Raw genomic sequence first — 19,714 nt, 5'->3', positions numbered from 1 at the left:
AGAGACCACTGGCCACCCACATACAAATTGTCTAGAGACCACTGGGCAGCCACATACAAATTGTCTAGAGACCACTGGACAGCCACATACAAATTGTCTAGAGACCGCTGGGTAGCCACATACAAATTGTCTAGAGACCTCTGGGCAGCCACATACAAATTGTCTAGTGGGCAGCCACATACAAATTGTCTAGAGACCTCTGGGCAGCCTAATTGTCCAGAGACCACTAGGTAGCCACATACAAATTGTCTAGAGACGACTGGGCAGCCACATACAAATTGTCTTGAGACCACTGGGCAGCCACATACAAATTGTCTAGAGACGACTGGGCAGCCACATACAAATTGTCTAGAGACCACTGGGCAGCCACATACAAATTGTCTTGAGACCACTGGGCAGCCACATACAAATTGTCTAGAGACCACTGGGCAGCCACATACAAATTGTCTAGTGGGCAGCCACATACAAATTGTCTAGAGACCGCTGGGCAGCCAAATTGTCCAGAGACCACTGGACCGCCACATACAAATTGTCTAGAGACCACTGGGCAGCCACATACAAATTGTCCAGAGACCACTGGGCAGCCACATACAAATTGTCCAGAGACCGCTGGGCAGCCACATACAAATTGTCCAGAGACCGCTGGGCAGCCACATACAAATTGTCCAGAGACCGCTGGGCAGCCACATACAAATTGTCTAGAGACCGCTGGGCAGCCACATACAAATTGTCTAGAGACCACTGGGTAGCCAAATTGTCCAGAGACCACTGGGCAGCCACATACAAATTGTCCAGAGACCGCTGGGCAGCCACATACAAATTGTCTAGAGACCGCTGGGCAGCCACATACAAATTGTCTAGAGACCACTGGCCATCCACATACAAATTGTCTAGTGGGCAGCCACATACAAATTGTCTAGAGACCACTGGGTAGCCACATACAAATTGTTTAGAGACCACTGGGCAGCCACATACAAATTGTCTAGAGACCACTGGGTAGCCACATACAAATTGTTTAGAGACCACTGGGCAGCCACATACAAATTGTCTAGAGACGACTGGGCAGCCACATACAAATTGTCTAGAGACCACTGGGCAGCCAAATTGTCTAGAGACCACTGGGCAGCCACATACAAATTGTTTAGAGACCACTGGGCAGCCACATACAAATTGTCTAGAGACGACTGGGCAGCCACATACACATTGTCCAGAGACCACTGGGCAGCCACATACAAATTGTCTAGAGACCACTGGCCAGCCAAATAGTCTAGAGACCACTGGGCAGCCACATACAAATTGTCTAGTGGGCAGCCACATACAAATTGTCTAGAGACCACTGGGTAGCCATATACAAATTGTCTAGAGACCACTGGCCAGCCAAATTGTCTAGAGACCACTGGGCAGCCACATACAAATTGTCTAGAGACCACTGGGCAGCCACATACACATTGTCCAGAGACCACTGGACCGCCATATACAAATTGTCTAGAGACCGCTGGGCAGCCACATACACATTGTCCAGAGACCACTGGACCGCCATATACAAATTGTCTAGTGAGCAGCCACATACAAATTGTCTAGAGACCACTGGGCAGCCACATACAAATTGTCTAGAGACAGCTGGGTAGCCACATACAAATTGTCTAGTGGACAGCCACATACAAATTGTCTAGAGACCACTGGGCAGCCACATACAAATTGTCTAGAGACAGCTGGGTAGCCACATACAAATTGTCTAGTGGACAGCCACATACAAATTGTCTAGAGACCACTGGGCAGCCACATACAAATTGTCTAGAGACAGTGACACTATGATAGTCTCAGGTGAATTACATGAACCTACCCACAGTAAATCAAGGCTTGCTCTAGTATTTTCTTAAGTATCAGTTACATGAATAATACATGTCTGGCTCTATTTGTGCCAGATACTGTAGCCGGGAGATTTGCTAACACAGTATACGTCCAGTCAAGGACAAACTACAAGGCGGCAGTTGTCTCTCCTAGATGGGTAGCTGTATCCAGCTATCGAACTTCATCATCCTGCAGAGGCGTAGCGACCCTTCCCGGCGCCCGGGGACAAACTTTAGATTTGCACCCCCCCCCCCCTCGAACTTTTCATTTGCACCCCGCCCCTCAAACTTTCGATTTGCACCTCCCCCCCTCGGCGCCCGGGGACATATGTCCCCCCCCTCGCTACGCCTCTGTCTTCCTGTGGAATCGAACTCAGGACTTTTCAGTTTAGCGACCCGACCACACAGACATCTAAATTTGACTAAATACAAAAAAAAATTGGGGAGATTCGTTGACAGGGGAAATACCAGGTTAGACAAAACATTTTCAAATAAACTTTTCACAGATTAAATTCCTCACAAATAAACTTTTAAAAATATTAAAATTATTCAGAAATAAAATTATTCAGAAATAAAATTGATCACAAATAAAATTGATCACAAATAAAATTGATCAGAAATAAAATTGATCAGAAATAAAGTTGATCACAAAAAAAGTTGATCACAAATAAAGTTGATCACAAATAAAGTTGATCACAAATAAAGTTGATCACAAATAAAGTTGATCACAAATAAAGTTGATCACAAATAAAATTGATCAGAAATAAAATTGATCAGAAATAAAGTTGATCACAAATAAAGTTGATCACAAATAAAGTTGATCACAAATAAAGTTGATCACAAATAAAGTTGATCACAAATAAAGTTGATACAAATAAAGTTGATCACAAATAAAGTTGATCACAAATAAAGTTGATCACAAATAAAGTTGATCACAAATAAAGTTGATCACAAATAAAGTTGATACAAATAAAGTTGATCACAAATAAAGTTGATCACAATATTGATCATTTCTTTGATGTGTGGAAATGTCTGTCATGATTTTAAATTTCGCGCCGTTTTGTTCCAACTTCCATGCCAAAAATAAAACCAAATTTTCCCAAAACCCTATGACATCTGCCAAATGTTCCAAAGTCTCCAGCCGCCATCTTTAGAAGAGTAAAAATAAAAAAAAAAACTAAAATTTTACTTTTTTTAATTTTTAGGAATCAATTTTATTTTCCTTGGCAAGATTGCATATTTCAACGTTTTTCCGAACCAAATTCAATTTAGCTTTTTAATTTATTTTTGTGTTGCTTCAAATTAATTTTATCGCTCTAAAAATTAAATGCATGAAACGACAGAAAACTGTCGGCTTTTTTTTGGGTTAACAGTGAAATATTTTCCATCTAGTGAAGAAATCATGGTAGTACTACATACCGACCCTCATCTAATGAAGAAATCAAATCGCGTTAGTACTAAATACTGTAATATTAAGTTACCCCATGTAATCGGGCAGTCAATGGTGACAGATAAAGTAGAGTTCACCTGAAGGGATAGTGGGGTGGCATACTATGCCTAATCGCCTTTACTTTCCGTAACGCGAGGCAGGTACCACTCATAGCTGAGTGGACTCCAACATCCCGTGAACGCGAAGGTTACGGGTTAGAATCTGTATGCTCTACCACCCGATTATGCCGACCCATAGATTCCGTAGTCATTCGGAAATTTCCGACAGCTTTGTCGCTTTATTATCTAGTCGGAATTTAACGATAGTCAAAGGCCTTTTTTTATGAAATGGAATTTTCTGACGGCGATTTTTGTTAAATTTAATTTTTATCATGGGAATACAGTTTCTAATTAGTAATTAAACTGATTAAAATGTTTTCTTTATATTAAGAAGACAACAAGTTTTATTTTCAATCTGCTGTTAAAATGTGTTATTTTATTAATCGTATTAATTATCTAATTGCTGTCATCTTAAAAACAAAAAAATTAGTGCAAACAAAAATGATTGTGATAGAATATTTTTACTACCGTTGACAACATCTCTTGTGTTGTGGACTTAATGAGAATAGATCGTTATAGCTTAGTTTGACAAGAGAACCTGTCGAGTCTAAATGTCATTACACGCCGGACACCCGGCATTTTCCGGCTTTCCTTAAATAATAGCCGGTCTTTGAAGTGTCTGTAATCACAGCTCCCCCTAGTGACGTCCCGGGTAGCCATGGTGACCCGTGACTCGAGTTCTAACGGTCCCACATGACATATGTCATTCAAGCTTAATTGGCATTCACGTAGACATTTAATTTTCTAATCATGTTCACCGTCATACACACATTTTCTCTTCCATATTGTATAATTAAATCTAATATATTTTAAACTTAAATTCAAAATGCTAATAAATTCGAATGCTGTTTGCAGCATTTGACATACAGACTTACAGACATACAACTCCTCACCCTCTTGATAATCTTAAATCCCAACATGTCAACGGCTAATTATTTTTTGAACAATTTATCACCGACATACATTTTAAGACCTGATTCTTTGCCTTATGATAAAAACATCCCCTTTGATAACTCTGATAGCATCTAAAGCTTCAGGTTATATCTTAATCTTAAAATCTGAAACGGTGAAAAATATCGGAGGAAGCATTTGTAGCCTGAGCTATGATTTCAAACCTCTAAATCTAGGCCGATTAGCCGAGTTTCAGTAGAGGTTATCATTCTAAGTCATTTCTGACAAATATTTCCATAAATAACGAAACAATTATCAACTTTATGGATTCAAGCGAGAACTGTATGTAGTATGTACGCTATAACAGTAAAGTATTTAAAAATACTAGAACAACATTAGCAAAGGGAGGTCATTGGCAAATACTTACTTTCAAAGACTGAAACAAATGAGGTCACAGACCGACATGATCCGCCATGAACTTAGTGGATAGATTGTAGCGCTCCACCGGAAGTGCTGTGTTTTAAGATGGAGGATTGATGGCATTCTAAACTGTATTTCACCTGCTGACGCGGAGTCTAAAATAATTGACTCGGTGATTTGTTGAGCCATCGATCTGTTTGACGGATCGTTGAGGTGGACGGTAGCCGTGTCACGTGATCGGCTAACGAATTAATTAATTAGAGATCGTTTTGGGAAATATGAACACGGTCAATCACACATCACATTTTTATTTGTTTGATTTGGGGCGTGTGGCGGAGGGTTGTGGGGATACCTGCTGGCGAGATTTAAATGGTGTGGGAGAGGCTTGTGGGTAGGGATGGTAAACACCTTTACCTGTATGGTATACTTAGACAGGGGTGGGATTGGGGGGGTCGTTAACCTCATTAATTGTATGACGATATGTAATAAAACTTTTTAATAAATAATTTTTTTTTAACTTTTTATCTCCAGACAGTAACAGTCAACCAACAAACGACTTCAAATATATGACGTCCGAGACCAATGGCTAGTAACATGACGTCATCAAATGTGACGGCTATGAAGAAAACTTCCCGCCAAATCTCAGCATGAAAGTTCGGACACCACGCGTCAGGTTTTGATTGGCTAAGCGCATACGCAGACGGCAGTGATGCTGCAGGTTGCCGCCTGCCCCACCCTCCTGCAGAAGCGCAACCCCACACCTCCCAGTGTCACCCCCACACCTCTCAGCGTCACCCCCACACCTCTCAGCGTCACCCTAACACCTCTCAGCGTCCACACCTCCCAGAGATACCCTGTGACGCCGTAGCACTGACCAAACGGCTTGCACCCAGCGCCCCGCGTCACGTGGGCGACAGTTCCCACACGACAAATGTCGTCTGCTCCCAGATGACCGATGTCACGCCCCGCCCAAGGTCAGGGTCACCAGCTGTAATGGAATCCCTCACGGCTACTGCCCCAGCTATCGCACGGCTACGCGCGGGACTTCCCGATTCTTCGAAAAAACCCACCGCCATTTTGTTTAAAAAACGTGAATTATTATTTCCATGGATCCTGTTTATAATTACGGATAAAATTCCATTTTTAATCGTGAAAAATGTCAAAAGATCAAAATATCGGAAATTTAAATTATTCCACAATAGATTATCGATACCTCATATATTGTGTATCGTCTGTGTTCTTATTTCTATTGCTCCTTCATACGCCGACGATATCGATTCTAACCGGATCGCAGACGAGAGCGATAAAAACGTCGACTACGAGTACCACTACCTCGACGATGACGACGACACCGACGAGGCGTACCAGAAGTGGATGGAACAGAATATGCTGGGCAAAGGTCAGAAGATCGACGAGGACGAGCCCCATTGGACGAGACCGAAGCCGACCCAGCCGGCTCAACCAAACAACGATACCGAATACGATACCACTTTTCTCGTCGCGACCGGTACTTCGGCCGAGACATCAAGGTCAAGGCCAACCGGTGAGCCGGTCTTTATTCATCAAATTGTTGATAATTCCACGGTCGTTCTCCGCGGTGACGGAGCGGAAAATCTGCCGGATGGAAGCCGGTGGAGCAGCCGTGCGCCGGCTTACGCCCCGGGCAGCCGACCAGACCCAGGGGACATCAATCAACCAGGGGCCGCTACTCCACAGTCAGACCCGACCCTCGGGGTTAATGGCTTCACTGTGACCCCTGACCCCCCGGCACTGACCGCTGACGTCACTTCCAGGAACCAGAGCATGATGGGAGAGATCCGGCGCCAGGTTGAAAGCGACAAGCCGGTGATTTACATTGCCGGTCTGTTCCCGTGGTCCGAGGATATCCCAGCGGGCTCGGTGGGCCGCGGCGTGCTGCCCGCCGTCAACATCGCCCTGCAACACATCAACAACGACACGCGGCTCAGGCGGAAGTACACACTCAAGATGGCGTACAACGACACACGGGTGAGTACACACGGGTCACGTGACGTACTGGAATGTTCGTCCACCTCAACTACCCCTCGAAAAAACATCCCAACTGTAAAACTTACAACTGTAACATTTACTGCTACAACATCACCCACCTTACACAGCGATAGAATCGAAGTATTGATATAAAATTTAGGTGTTTGATATTCTAATCGTACCAACATTTTTTAAACACTTCGTAACACCAACCCATATATAGCACAACTAAACACCATCATTACAAAACAACACACAACAAAACCACGAGAAACACCAACAGCTTGCGCGACAGTTGTGGGAATAGAAATGTGTGTAAAAGATCGTTTCTTGAACAACTGCTTGCAGAATACTCATCAATGTTTTCAGTTTCAACAGTTACAAACATTTAAGCTAACAACATAAAAAAAAAACCTACCACCCCGACGAACCTCTGAACGTTCTCCCCTTAGCCGAATCCCCCACCACCAACCTATACAGGGTCTCACAATATTCACACCATCGGCCTTTAATTCTACCACACCGACCAGAACACCCTACCTACCACCCAACACCCTACCTACCACCCAACACCCTACCTACCACCCAACACCCTACCTACCACCCAACACCCTACCTACCACCAAACACCCTACCTACCACCAAACACCCTACCTACCACCCAACACCCTACCTACCACCCAACACCCTACCTACCACCCAACACCCTACCTACCACCCAACACCCTACCTACCACCCAACACCCTACCTACCACCAAACACCCTACCTACCACCAAACACCCTACCTACCACCAAACACCCTACCTACCACCAAACACCCTACCTACCACCAAACACCCTACCTACCACCCAACACCCTACCTACCACCCAACACCCTACCTACCACCCAACACCCTACCTACCACCCAACACCCTACCTACCACCCAACACCCTACCTACCACCCAACACCCTACCTACCACCCAACACCCTACCTACCACCCAACACCCTACCTACCACCCAACACCCTACCTACCACCCAACACCCTACCTACCACCCAACACCCTACCTACCACCCAACACCCTACCTACCACCCAACACCCTACCTACCACCCAACACCCTACCTACCACCCAACACCCTACCTACCACCAAACACCCTACCTACCACCCAACACCCTACCTACCACCCAACACCCTACCTACCACCCAACACCCTACCTACCACCAAACACCCTTACAGACACCTCTCCCAACAGTGAATCCAAATTTAGCAAGAAATAATATTGTGCAGACTCCCCAGACGTAGGCAGGTCTGTCCGGACGTGCTTTTTTCTTATCTTGGTATTTATTTAAGTGTCACCGGCGGCGTACAACAAATATTGTATCCAACTACCCCACGGTGACGCCCATTCAATCTGCCGGCCCGTCGGATAGCGGACGGGAGATAATCCGGTCCGGCATTGATCCCACCCCGGTCCGGCATTGATTCCACTCCGGCCCAGATTATTTCAGGAAGGGAAAAAATCTTTGTTTCATTAAATTTGTCTGTCTAGGATTAGAAATGTCTGTCTGGAATTTGTCTTTCTGAGACCAGAGTAGCTCACAGCTAAGGCAGACATTTTTTTTTTGGTATATTATGTGTTGCTGTGTAAGGAAATATTATATTGGTGAGAAATTGGTCAGTTACAACTTACCAATAAATTTGTGGGTTTAAACTTACCAATAAATTAGTCAAAGAGATTTCAAATAGATCTACTACATTCTCACATCAGATGTGTCATTCTTTCAAAACACGTTTTAGAAGTTCAAATAGGTTGTCATGTTTATAGTGCACGCTCATTCTCGACTTGCCAATATCTTATTCACATTCAAATGGACATTAACATCCAGTAGACTTGTTATAGTTTGAAGTACTTTTCAAAGCTATCTGATAACTTTAATACTACATAATTGAACGTTACTTGGTAGGCTAATTGCCTAATTAAAATTCCTGGGTTAGGACAGATAAGGAACAGTTCAAAGACAGAAGCTTTAATTAATCTCAGTGTTGTGTGACGTTACATCAATAGATTGATTCGTCGGCTAATTAGTGGAAAATATTTGTTGCTTTTAATTGAATGAAAACTTAAAAAAAAAGTCTGTTAATAAAATGTCACAATGTTGTCATAATACTGTCACAAGGACGTGAGAGTGATTGCCGGCAGTTTGTCACAATCTCTCACGTCACGTGTTGACTAACCACGTGATCCAGCGACGAAGATCACGTGACAATTAGTAAAATCACTTGGTGTTGTCACGTGGACATTTCAGCCTATTTATAACCACATGACCTTTGAACTTCCAACTATTTCTATAACCACACGAAACCTGTACGCCCCTAACCATACACCTACACCCCTTACTCCCCACCCCCACTCCACACTGACATAACCCCGTGTCCCCCACCCCCTTTTGCTAGTAAATCCGTTGAGTACTATGACGTAATTGTGTTACAGTCAAGTGGGTTCTCGCTATTGAGCCTCGGCAGTTCTAACATAGGTGCCAGGTCCAACCTCACCACCCCTCACACCTCCCGCACAATAGTAAAATGTGTGCGAGTACTATGCTTACAGAAGGGTTAGTCCCTACACCAATACAGTCAGCAAGGAACTATACCTTAACCCTTAAACTAGTTACACACTTAATACAACCCGACGAAAAACGCATTGTCTAATAATAAAACTGCTTTTATAAAGTTACCGTTCACATAGTTTAGATTTCTATCACTAACTAAAATCCTAATCCAAACCTGCCCTCGTTTAAGCTGAAATGTCCTAATCCTTTCAGCCTATTGATAAAATCACAGCGTTTTCAATGAAAACGAACCATAATCCAAACGAAATCCCAACCCAAACCTGACCTATCTGACCACCAAATCCCAAGCCTAACTCCAACCTCTCTGTTTGTTGATACACCATTAGCTGCATCAAGGTACGTGTTTGCGGAAATCTCCGATGGGACGAGCTATAAATAGCCATCGATCCAACAAGATCATCTACAGCTATGACATAAGCATCTGCTCGAGGAAATAAACCCGAGGACCGGATATGACGTCATCTTGCTTGACGACAGGACGACAATCATCATCTGTCGTCACCAGTGCATGAACCGCCAGCCCACCCCCGCCTCCCACAGTCCCCCGACCTTGACATTGCTCTGAAGAAGGCCTTCCTAGACGGATGCGCCACGCGAAGAATTGTCTTTAATGGTGGTCTTCTATCACTTAAATTGATGGGGGAAGAATGTATGGGGGAGACATCCACCCCCCCCCCCCACCCCAAGACGAAATTGATAAAAATAATATAGCATTTTCATAGAAAATATACGCTATAACCAGTTTTCACACCCTACCAGATATTCTAAGCCCCCCCCCCCCCCAGATATTCTAAGCCTCCCCCCCAGATATTCTAAGCTCCCCCCCCCATCTAAGTGCAACCCCCTGTAATCTTCTTCCGTTGGACGGAACATCAACACGAACACAATTTGAACACATTGTGTCATATCAATTCGGGTTGACATCATAATTTACGCGGACACAATATTTTCAATTTTACAAGATATTTGTGACAATTTAAAAGACTATTTTATTTTATAAACACGAAAGCAGAGTGTTTTGTTGTATAATATAATCATTCATCGAGAGGATCAGATAATGAAATGCGTGAGATTACGTAATCGTCCTCATCCAATCAAACGTCGCTTGATCTCCACTAGAATGAGAGGACCGGGGGATGATGGGGAGTGGGGGTGGGGGGGTGGGGGGTCGAGAGCCTCTTGTCCAGAATTCCAGGTTTCAAATTTTCAGATCAGACGACAATTGTTGACCATCAGTCCAGACAGCCATTAGAGTTGTGACGTGTTTCCGGTGTCTTGTGGGTACTGACGTCCCGACTAAACTGGTTTAAACAGGATATGTCGTCACGACAACGTGCAGGGGAGATCACTCTAAACTCCGGGCAATAAAAACAAAACTGACGGTGTTAGAGAGTGCAGGGACGATGGTGCCCTTTCAGACCTGGCTGTCTGTTTCACAACGAAAGTCAGGCTCAAACGATGCTTGCTTTTATTACATTACCCACGTGAGACATTGCTCAGCTTTAGTAGCCTTAGTTTTCTAGTCTAAATACACGAGAGATTTGGTAGAGATATGGTCGGTATGGTTTGGTAGAGATGTGGTCGGTATGGTTTGATAGAGATATGGTCGGTATGGTTTGGTAGAGATATGGTCGGTGTGGTTTGGTAGAGATATGGTCGGTATGGTTTGGTAGAGATGTGGTCGGTATAGTTTGGTAGAGATATGGTCGGTGTGGTTTGGTAGAGATCTAGTCGGTATGGTTTGATAGAGATATGGTCGGTGTAGTTTGGTAGAGATATGGTCGGTGTGGTTTGGTAGAGATCTAGTCGGTATGGTTTGATAGAGATGTGGTCGGTATGGTTTGGTAGAGATATGGTCGGTATGGTTTGGTAGAGATATGGTCGGTATAGTTTGGTAGAGATGTGGTCGGTATGGTTTGGTAGAGATGTGGTCGGTATGGTTTGGTAGAGATATGGTCGGTATGGTTTGGTAGAGATGTGGTCGGTATGGTTTGGTAGAGATATGGTTGGTATGGTTTGGTAGAGATGTGGTCGGTATAGTTTGGTAGAGATATGGTCGGTATGGTTTGGTAGAGATCTAGTCGGTATGGTTTGGTAGAGATGTGGTCGGTATGGTTTGGTAGAGATATGGTTGGTATGGTTTGGTAGAGATATGGTCGGTGTGGTTTGGTAGAGATATGGTCGGTATTGTTTGGTAGAGATATGGTTGGTATGGTTTGGTAGAGATATGGTCGGTGTGGTTTGGTAGAGATATGGTCGGTGTGGTTTGGTAGAGATCTAGTCGGTATGGTTTGGTAGAGATATGGTCGGTATGGTTTGGTAGAGATATGGTCGGTGTGGTTTGGTAGAGATCTAGTCGGTATGGTTTGGTAGAGATATGGTCGGTATAGTTTGGTAGAGATGTGGTCGGTATAGTTTGGTAGAGATGTGGTCGGTATGGTTTGGTAGAGATACGGTCGGTATGGTTTGGTAGAGATGTGGTCGGTATGGTTTGGTAGAGATGTGGTCGGTATAGTTTGGTAGAGATGTGGTCGGTATGGTTTGGTAGAGATATGGTCGGTATAGTTTGGTAGAGATGTGGTCGGTATAGTTTGGTAGAGATGTGGTCGGTATGGTTTGGTAGAGATGTGGTCGGTATAGTTTGGTAGAGATGTGGTCGGTATGGTTTGGTAGAGATGTGGTCGGTATAGTTTGGTAGAGATGTGGTCGGTATGGTTTGGTAGAGATATGGTCGGTATGGTTTGGTAGAGATATGGTCGGTGTGGTTTGGTAGAGATGTGGTCGGTATAGTTTGGTAGAGATACGGTCGGTATGGTTTGGTAGAGATGTGGTCGGTATGGTTTGGTAGAGATATGGTCGGTATGGTTTGGTAGAGATATGGTCGGTATGGTTTGGTAGAGATGTGGTCGGTATGGTGTGGTAGAGATCTGGTCGGTGTGGTTCTGTAAGAAACCACACCGTCTCATTCTAGTAGAAGCGTGTAACATTTAACGCTGGTTAGTCACCTAGGTCACGCCAAAACGCGCCTGTTAGCCCTAGGTCACGCGTTAGGTACCCGGACTTTACTGGAGGTCATCGTAGGACAGAACTGCTTAAGTTCTAATTCTTCATGCTAGTGGTCAGATCATATTACCGTCCAGCTAATTTGATAACTGACATTGACCTTGACCTATAAAGTGTACCTACACTATACCATTCTCTTGTCTTCAAGGCTGTAAGGTCATTCACACACACACACATACATACACACACATACACACATACACACATACACACACGACCTGTTTCTAGTCTCATAAATATTCATGACCCAAGAACTCTAGCAACGCCCGGCTAATGTGCCATAAATACCCGTTATAACACCAGTGGGGGTGGGGCCAGTCTTGGATACCCTAAGGTCACCTAGTACTGGGGGTGGGGCAAGTATTGGATACCCTAAGGTCACCGAGTGCTGGGGGTGGGGCCAGTATTGGATACCCTAAGGTCACCGAGTGCTGGGGGTGGGGCCAGTATTGGATACCCTAAGGTCAATCAGAGCTGGGGGTGGGGCCAGTATTGGATACCCTAAGGTCACCGAGTGCTGGGGGTGGGGCCAGTATTGGATACCCTAAGGTCAATCAGAGCTGGGGGTGGGGCCAGTATTGGATACCCTAAGGTCACCGAGTGCTGGGGGTGGGGCCAGTATTGGATACCCTAAGGTCACCTAGTACTTGGGGTGGGGCCAGTATTGGATACCCTAAGGTCACCGAGTGCTGGGGGTGGGGCCAGTATTGGATACCCTAAGGTCACCTAGTACTTGGGGTGGGGCCAGTATTGGATACCCTAAGGTCACCGAGTGCTGGGGGTGGGGCCAGTATTGGATACCCTAAGGTCAATCAGAGCTGGGGGTGGGGCCAGTATTGGATACCCTAAGGTCACCGAGTGCTGGGGGTGGGGCCAGTATTGGATACCCTAAGGTCACCTAGTACTTGGGGTGGGGCCAGTATTGGATACCCTAAGGTCACCGAGTACTGTGGGCAATGGTCAACATTGACCAACCGACATCAGAACCTCAACTGCAATGAATTGCATACCATGAAGATTGACTTCAAACGACTCTGACTAAGTGAAGAAGACCGTTCATGACAATTTTACCCATCAGACACTAACTGAAGTGAAGTACCACATCATGAAGAAAATTAATCCAATCTTAGATATTGAAATGTTATACTTCCAATCTTTCAATTTCAGAAACATGTCTTTAAAAAAAAATTGTTGAAACATGATACTTAATTTATTTTAACCGAAAAGTAATCTCCTTGTAATGAGTTTAGGTGAGCTAATGGGTAGCTTGGTTGTGCTGAAGATAGACTATCGCTTGATTGGATCACCTTAATGTACTGGCCTTGACCTTAATGTACTGACCTAGTCCCTTTACTGACCTTGTCCCACATTTCAGCCAGCTCAAACCTTTTTGCACTGGTCAAATCTCAACAAGGGGACGGAGTGGTCTAGCGGTAAACAGCTAGACAACCCGTAAGTCTCGAGTTCGAATCCGGGTTCAAGTCAGCAGACCGTCCCTGAGTCCACCCAACTCTGATGGGTACTTAACTCACGTTAGGGAAAGTAAAGGCGGCTGGGCATAGAGCTGACCACACTATCTTTTCATATGCCGAGGTCACAGAAACAAGTGAACTCTACTTCACTTGCCCCATAGACCGTCAGGTTTGAAAGGGAACTTTACTTTTTACCATCTCGACCAGTTCAGTTGTGTGTCACCTTTTCAACCAGTTCCGTTTTGTGTCACCTTCTAGCGCTGTCAAACGATTTCTACATCGTCGTCTGCACAAAGCCCAGTATACAGCCACCCAGCGTCGGTTTGTTGAATGTGACGTACTTGAACTGTGACGTCACTTCATGCATGTAACTTAACATGGATCTATTATAGAGTGATCCCAAATAACTTGCGACCGGTTAATCAAAGACACTTCACGAATGGGTCTTTTATCAAAGCGACCCAATCAAATGGTCGACTTATCAAAGTGATCCAAGGAACTGGCCGGCTTATCAAAGTGACCCAAAAAACACCTGAGTTTTCTATTATGTAATAAAACAAAAATGTAAAACAATATGCCAATTTTAAATAACATTTCTTGTCCTATTTTTATAACAAAAAAACTAATTGGGGTGAGAGTCTTGTGAATCAATACGAGAAACCCAACGATCGATTCATCAAAATATAATTCCTCTCATACCGTATTCAACAAAACTAATAGGATGTATTGATTGGATGGAGGGATCTGATTGTCAGGGGGCGTGGGGGTCTCGGCAGGAGGGGTGGGGGTGGGGGCGGATAAGACGTAAATCAGAATTCACACATACACAAGAAATAATTTGCTAAAAGGTTGGAAGTTATTCCAGCCTTGCTAAAATAAACGCGTCAAATATGATGGTCTTCCCTCGGCATGGCGGTCTCGTCCTGATTTAGCTGACCAATCAATGGCTTTGTTTTCTTTACATAGCTCCGTCACATTCCCTATTGGAAGGTCGATACATATAGTCTATGTAGATCTTTGCGGAGGATCTATGTAGATCTTTGCGGAGGATCTATGTAGATCTTTGCGGAGGATCTATGTAGATCTTTGCGGAGGATCTATGTAGATCTTTGCGGAGGATCTATGTAGATCTTTGCGGATGTTCTATGTAAGTCTTTGTAAAAATCTTTGTAAAGGTCTTTGTAAAGGTCTTTGTAAAGGTCTTTGTAAAGGTCTTTGTAAAGGTCTTTGTAAAGGTCTTTGTAAAGGTCTTTGTAAAGGTCTTTGTAAAGGTCTTTGTAAAGGTCTTTGTAAAGGTCTTTGTAAAGGTCTTTGTAAAGGTCTTTGTAAAGGTCTTTGTAAAGGTCTTTGTAAAGGTCTTTGTAAAGGTCTTTGTAAAGGTCTTTGTAAAGGTCTTTGTAAATGTCTTTGTAAAGGTCTTTGTAAAGGTCTTTGTAAAGGTCTTTGTAAAGGTCTTTGTAAAGGTCTTTGTAAAGGTCTTTGAAAAGGTCTTTGTAAAGGTCTTTGTAAAGGTCTTCGTAAAGGTCTTTGTAAAGGTCTTTGTAAAGGTCTTTGAAAAGGTCTAGTGAAGGAATCTTTTATACATATTCCTTTATGTTACTACTGGGTTTTCACTTAAGCATGCTTGGTATTGATATTCATAAAATGAATTACACTTACCACGAAATGTTACCCCCCCCCCACACACACAATGTCCGCTCTTCTATCTACCCAGCTGTCACCCTCCAGGTGACCACGGAACCCCTCCCATAGAAACACTGACACCCCTCCGATAAAACCATTGACACCTTTCACGTAAACAACGGACACCCCTCCCATAGAACCACAGACACCCCTCCCATAGAACCATTGACACCCCTCCCCTAGAATCACAGACACCCCTCCCATAGAACCACAGACACCCCTCCCATAGAACCACAGACACCCCTCCCATAGAACCACAGACACCCCTCCCATAGAACCACGGACACCCCTCCCATAGAACCATAGACACCCCTCCCATAGAACCATAGACACCCCTCCCATAGAACCACAGACACCCCTTCCATAGAACCACAGACACCCCTCCCATAGAACCACAGACACCCCTCCCATAGAACCATAGACACCCCTCCCATAGAACCACAGACACCCCTCCCATAGAACCACAGACACCCCTCCCATAGAATCACAGACACCCCTCCCATAGAATCACAGACACCCCTCCCATAGAACCACAGACACCCCTCCCATAGAACCATTGACACACCTCCCATAGAATCACAGACACCCCTCCCATAGAACCACAGACACCCCTCCCATAGAACCATAGACACCCCTCCCATAGAACCATAGACACCCCTCCCATAGAACCACAGACACCCCTCCCATAGAACCACAGACACCCCTCCCATAGAATCACAGACACCCCTCCCATAGAACCACAGACACCCCTCCCATAGAATCACAGACACCCCTCCCATAGAACCATTGACAAACCTCCCATAGAATCACAGACACCCCTCCCATAGAACCACAGACACCCCTCCCATAGAACCACAGACACCCCTCCCATAGAACCATTGACACCCCTCCCATAGAATCACAGACACCCCTCCCATAGAACCACAGACACCCCTCCCATAGAATCACAGACACCCCTCCCATAGAACCATTGACACACCTCCCATAGAATCACAGACACCCCTCCCATAGAACCACAGACACCCCTCCCATAGAACCACAGACACCCCTCCCATAGAACCATTGACACCCCTCCCATAGAATCACAGACACCCCTCCCATAGAACCACAGACACCCCTCCCATAGAACCATAGACACCCCTCCCATAGAACCACAGACACCCCTCCCATAGAACCATTGCTGTAGAACCACAGACACTCCTCCCATAGAACCACAGACGCCCCTCCCATAGAACCACAGACACCCCTCCCATAGAACCACAGACACCCCTCCCATAGAACCACAGACACCCCTCCCATAGAACCACAGACACCCCTCCCATAGAATCACAGACACCCCTCCCATAGAACCATTGACACACCTCCCATAGAATCACAGACACCCCTCCCATAGAACCACAGACACCCCTCCCATAGAACCACAGACACCCCTCCCATAGAACCATTGACACCCCTCCCATGGAATCACAGACACCCCTCCCATAGAACCACAGACACCCCTCCCATAGAACCATAGACACCCCTCCCATAGAACCACAGACACCCCTCCCATAGAACCATTGCTGTAGAACCACAGACACTCCTCCCATAGAACCACAGACACCCCTCCCATAGAACCACATACACCCCTCCCATAGAACCACAGACACCCCTCCCATAGAACCACAGACACCCCTCCCATAGAACCACTGACACCCCTCCCATAGAACCTGAGACACCCCTCCCATAGAACCTGAGACACCCCTCCCATAGAACCAGAGACACCCCTCCCATAGAACCAGAGACACCCCTCCCATAGAACCACAGACACCCCTCCCATAGAACCACAGACACCCCTCCCATAGAACCACAGACACCCCTCCCATAGAACCACAGACACCCCTCCCATAGAACCATTGACACCCCTCTCATAGAACCACAGACACCCCTCCCATAGAGAACCACAGACACCCCTCCCATAGAGAACAACAGACACCCCTCCCATAGAACCATTGACACCCCTCCCATAGAACCATTGACACCCCTCCCATAGAACCAGAGACACCCCTCCCATAGATCCATTGACACCCCTCCCATAGAACCACAGACATCCCTCCCATAGAACCACAGACACCCCTCCCATAGAACCATTGACACCCCTCCCATAGAACCACAGACACCCCTCCCATAGAACCATTGACACCCCTCCCATAGAAACATTGCTGTAGAACCACAGACACCCCTCCCATAGAACCACAGACACCCCTCCCATAGAACCACAGACACCCCTCCCAAAGAACCACTGACACCCCTCCCATAGAACCTGAGACACCCCTCCCATAGAACCATAGACACCCCTCCCATAGAACCACGGACACCCCTCCCATAGAACCATTGACACCCCTCCCATAGAACCAGAGACACCCCTCCCATAGAACCAGAGACACCCCTCCCATAGAACCACAGACACCCCTCCCATAGAACCAGAGACACCCCTCCCATAGAACCACAGACACCCCTCCCATAGAACCACAGACACCCCTCCCATAGAACCATTGACACCCCTCTCATAGAACCACAGACACCCCTCCCATAGAGAACCACAGACACCCCTCCCATAGAACCACGGATACCCCTCCCATAGAACCATTGACACCCCTCCCATAGAACCATTGACACCCCTCCCATAGAACCAGAGACACCCCTCCCATAGAACCATTGACACACCTCCCATAGAACCACAGACACCCCTCCCATAGAACCACGGACACCCCTCCCATAGAACCACAGACACCCCTCCCATAGAACCAGAGACACCCCTCCCATAGAACCACAGACACGTAAATCAGAATTCACACATACACAAGAAATAATTTGCTAAAAGGTTGGAAGTTATTCCAGCCTTGCTAAAATAAACGCGTCAAATATGATGGTCTCCCATAGAGAACCACAGACACCCCTCCCATAGAACCACGGATACCCCTCCCATAGAACCATTGACACCCCTCCCATAGAACCATTGACACCCCTCCCATAGAACCAGAGACACCCCTCCCATAGAACCATTGACACACCTCCCATAGAACCACAGACACCCCTCCCATAGAACCACGGACACCCCTCCCATAGAACCACAGACACCCCTCCCATAGAACCAGAGACACCCCTCCCATAGAACCACAGACACCCCTCCCATAGAACCATAGACACCCCTCCCATAGAACCACGGACACCCCTCCCATAGAACCACAGACACCCCTCCCATAGAACCATTGACACCCCTCCCATAGAACCACAGACACCCCTCCCATAGAACCACAGACACCCCTCCCATAGAACCACAGACACCCCTCCCATAGAACCACAGACACCCCTCCCATAGAACCACAGACACCCCTCCCATAGAAACACAGACACCCCTCCCATAGAACCACAGACACCCCTCCCACAGAACCACGGACACCCTTCACGTAGAACAACAAACACCCCTCACATAGAACCACAGACACCCCTCCCATAGAACCACAGACACCCCTCCCATAGAACCACAGACACCCCTCCCATAGAACCACAGACACCCCTCCCATAGAACCACAGATACCCCTTCCATAGAACCACAGACACCCCTCCCATAGAACCATAGACACCCCTCCCATAGAACCACAGACACCCCACCCATAGAACCATAGACACCCCTCCCATAGAACCACAGACACCCCTCCAATAGAACCATAGACACCCTCCCATAGAACCACGGACACCCCTCCCATAGAACCATAGACACCCTCCCATAGAACCGCAGACACCCCTCCCATAGAACCACAGACACCCCTTCCATAGAACCACAGACACCCCTCCCATAGAACCACAGACACCCCTCCCATAGAACCACAGACACCCCTTCCATAGAACCACAGACACCCCTCCCATAGAACCATAGACACCCCTCCCATAGAACCACAGACACCCCACCCATAGAACCATAGACACCCCTCCCATAGAACCACAGACACCCCTCCAATAGAACCATAGACACCCTCCCATAGAACCACGGACACCCCTCCCATAGAACCATAGACACCCCTCCCATAGAACCACAGACACCCCTCCCATAGAACCATAGACACCCCTCCCATAGAACCATAGACACCCCTCCCATAGAACCACTGACACCCCTCCC

The 19,714-nt window shown here is 46.1% G+C and overlaps 1 protein-coding gene across 1 annotated transcript in view; it reads left to right on the top strand.

The window, feature by feature from the left end:
• Positions 1-5,657: 5,657 nt before the first annotated feature.
• The window catches only part of LOC131942051 (gamma-aminobutyric acid type B receptor subunit 2), a 215,606-nt gene continuing 201,549 nt past the window's right edge, over positions 5,658-19,714 (top strand). Inside the window, exons 1-2 of the mRNA XM_059301741.1 lie at positions 5,658-5,683; positions 5,912-6,716. Of these exons, the coding sequence (XP_059157724.1) occupies positions 5,658-5,683; positions 5,912-6,716 (831 nt within the window). The remainder of the gene's footprint in view (positions 5,684-5,911; positions 6,717-19,714) is intronic.

This window comes from Physella acuta, unplaced genomic scaffold (assembly GCF_028476545.2).
Source record: "Physella acuta isolate Inbredline_101_S28 unplaced genomic scaffold, ASM2847654v3 ptg000033l, whole genome shotgun sequence".
Lineage (NCBI taxonomy): Eukaryota > Metazoa > Mollusca > Gastropoda > Physidae > Physella > Physella acuta.
The sequence above is the reverse complement of the archived record's forward strand: the minus strand, read 5'-3'. Positions and strand labels throughout refer to the sequence as shown.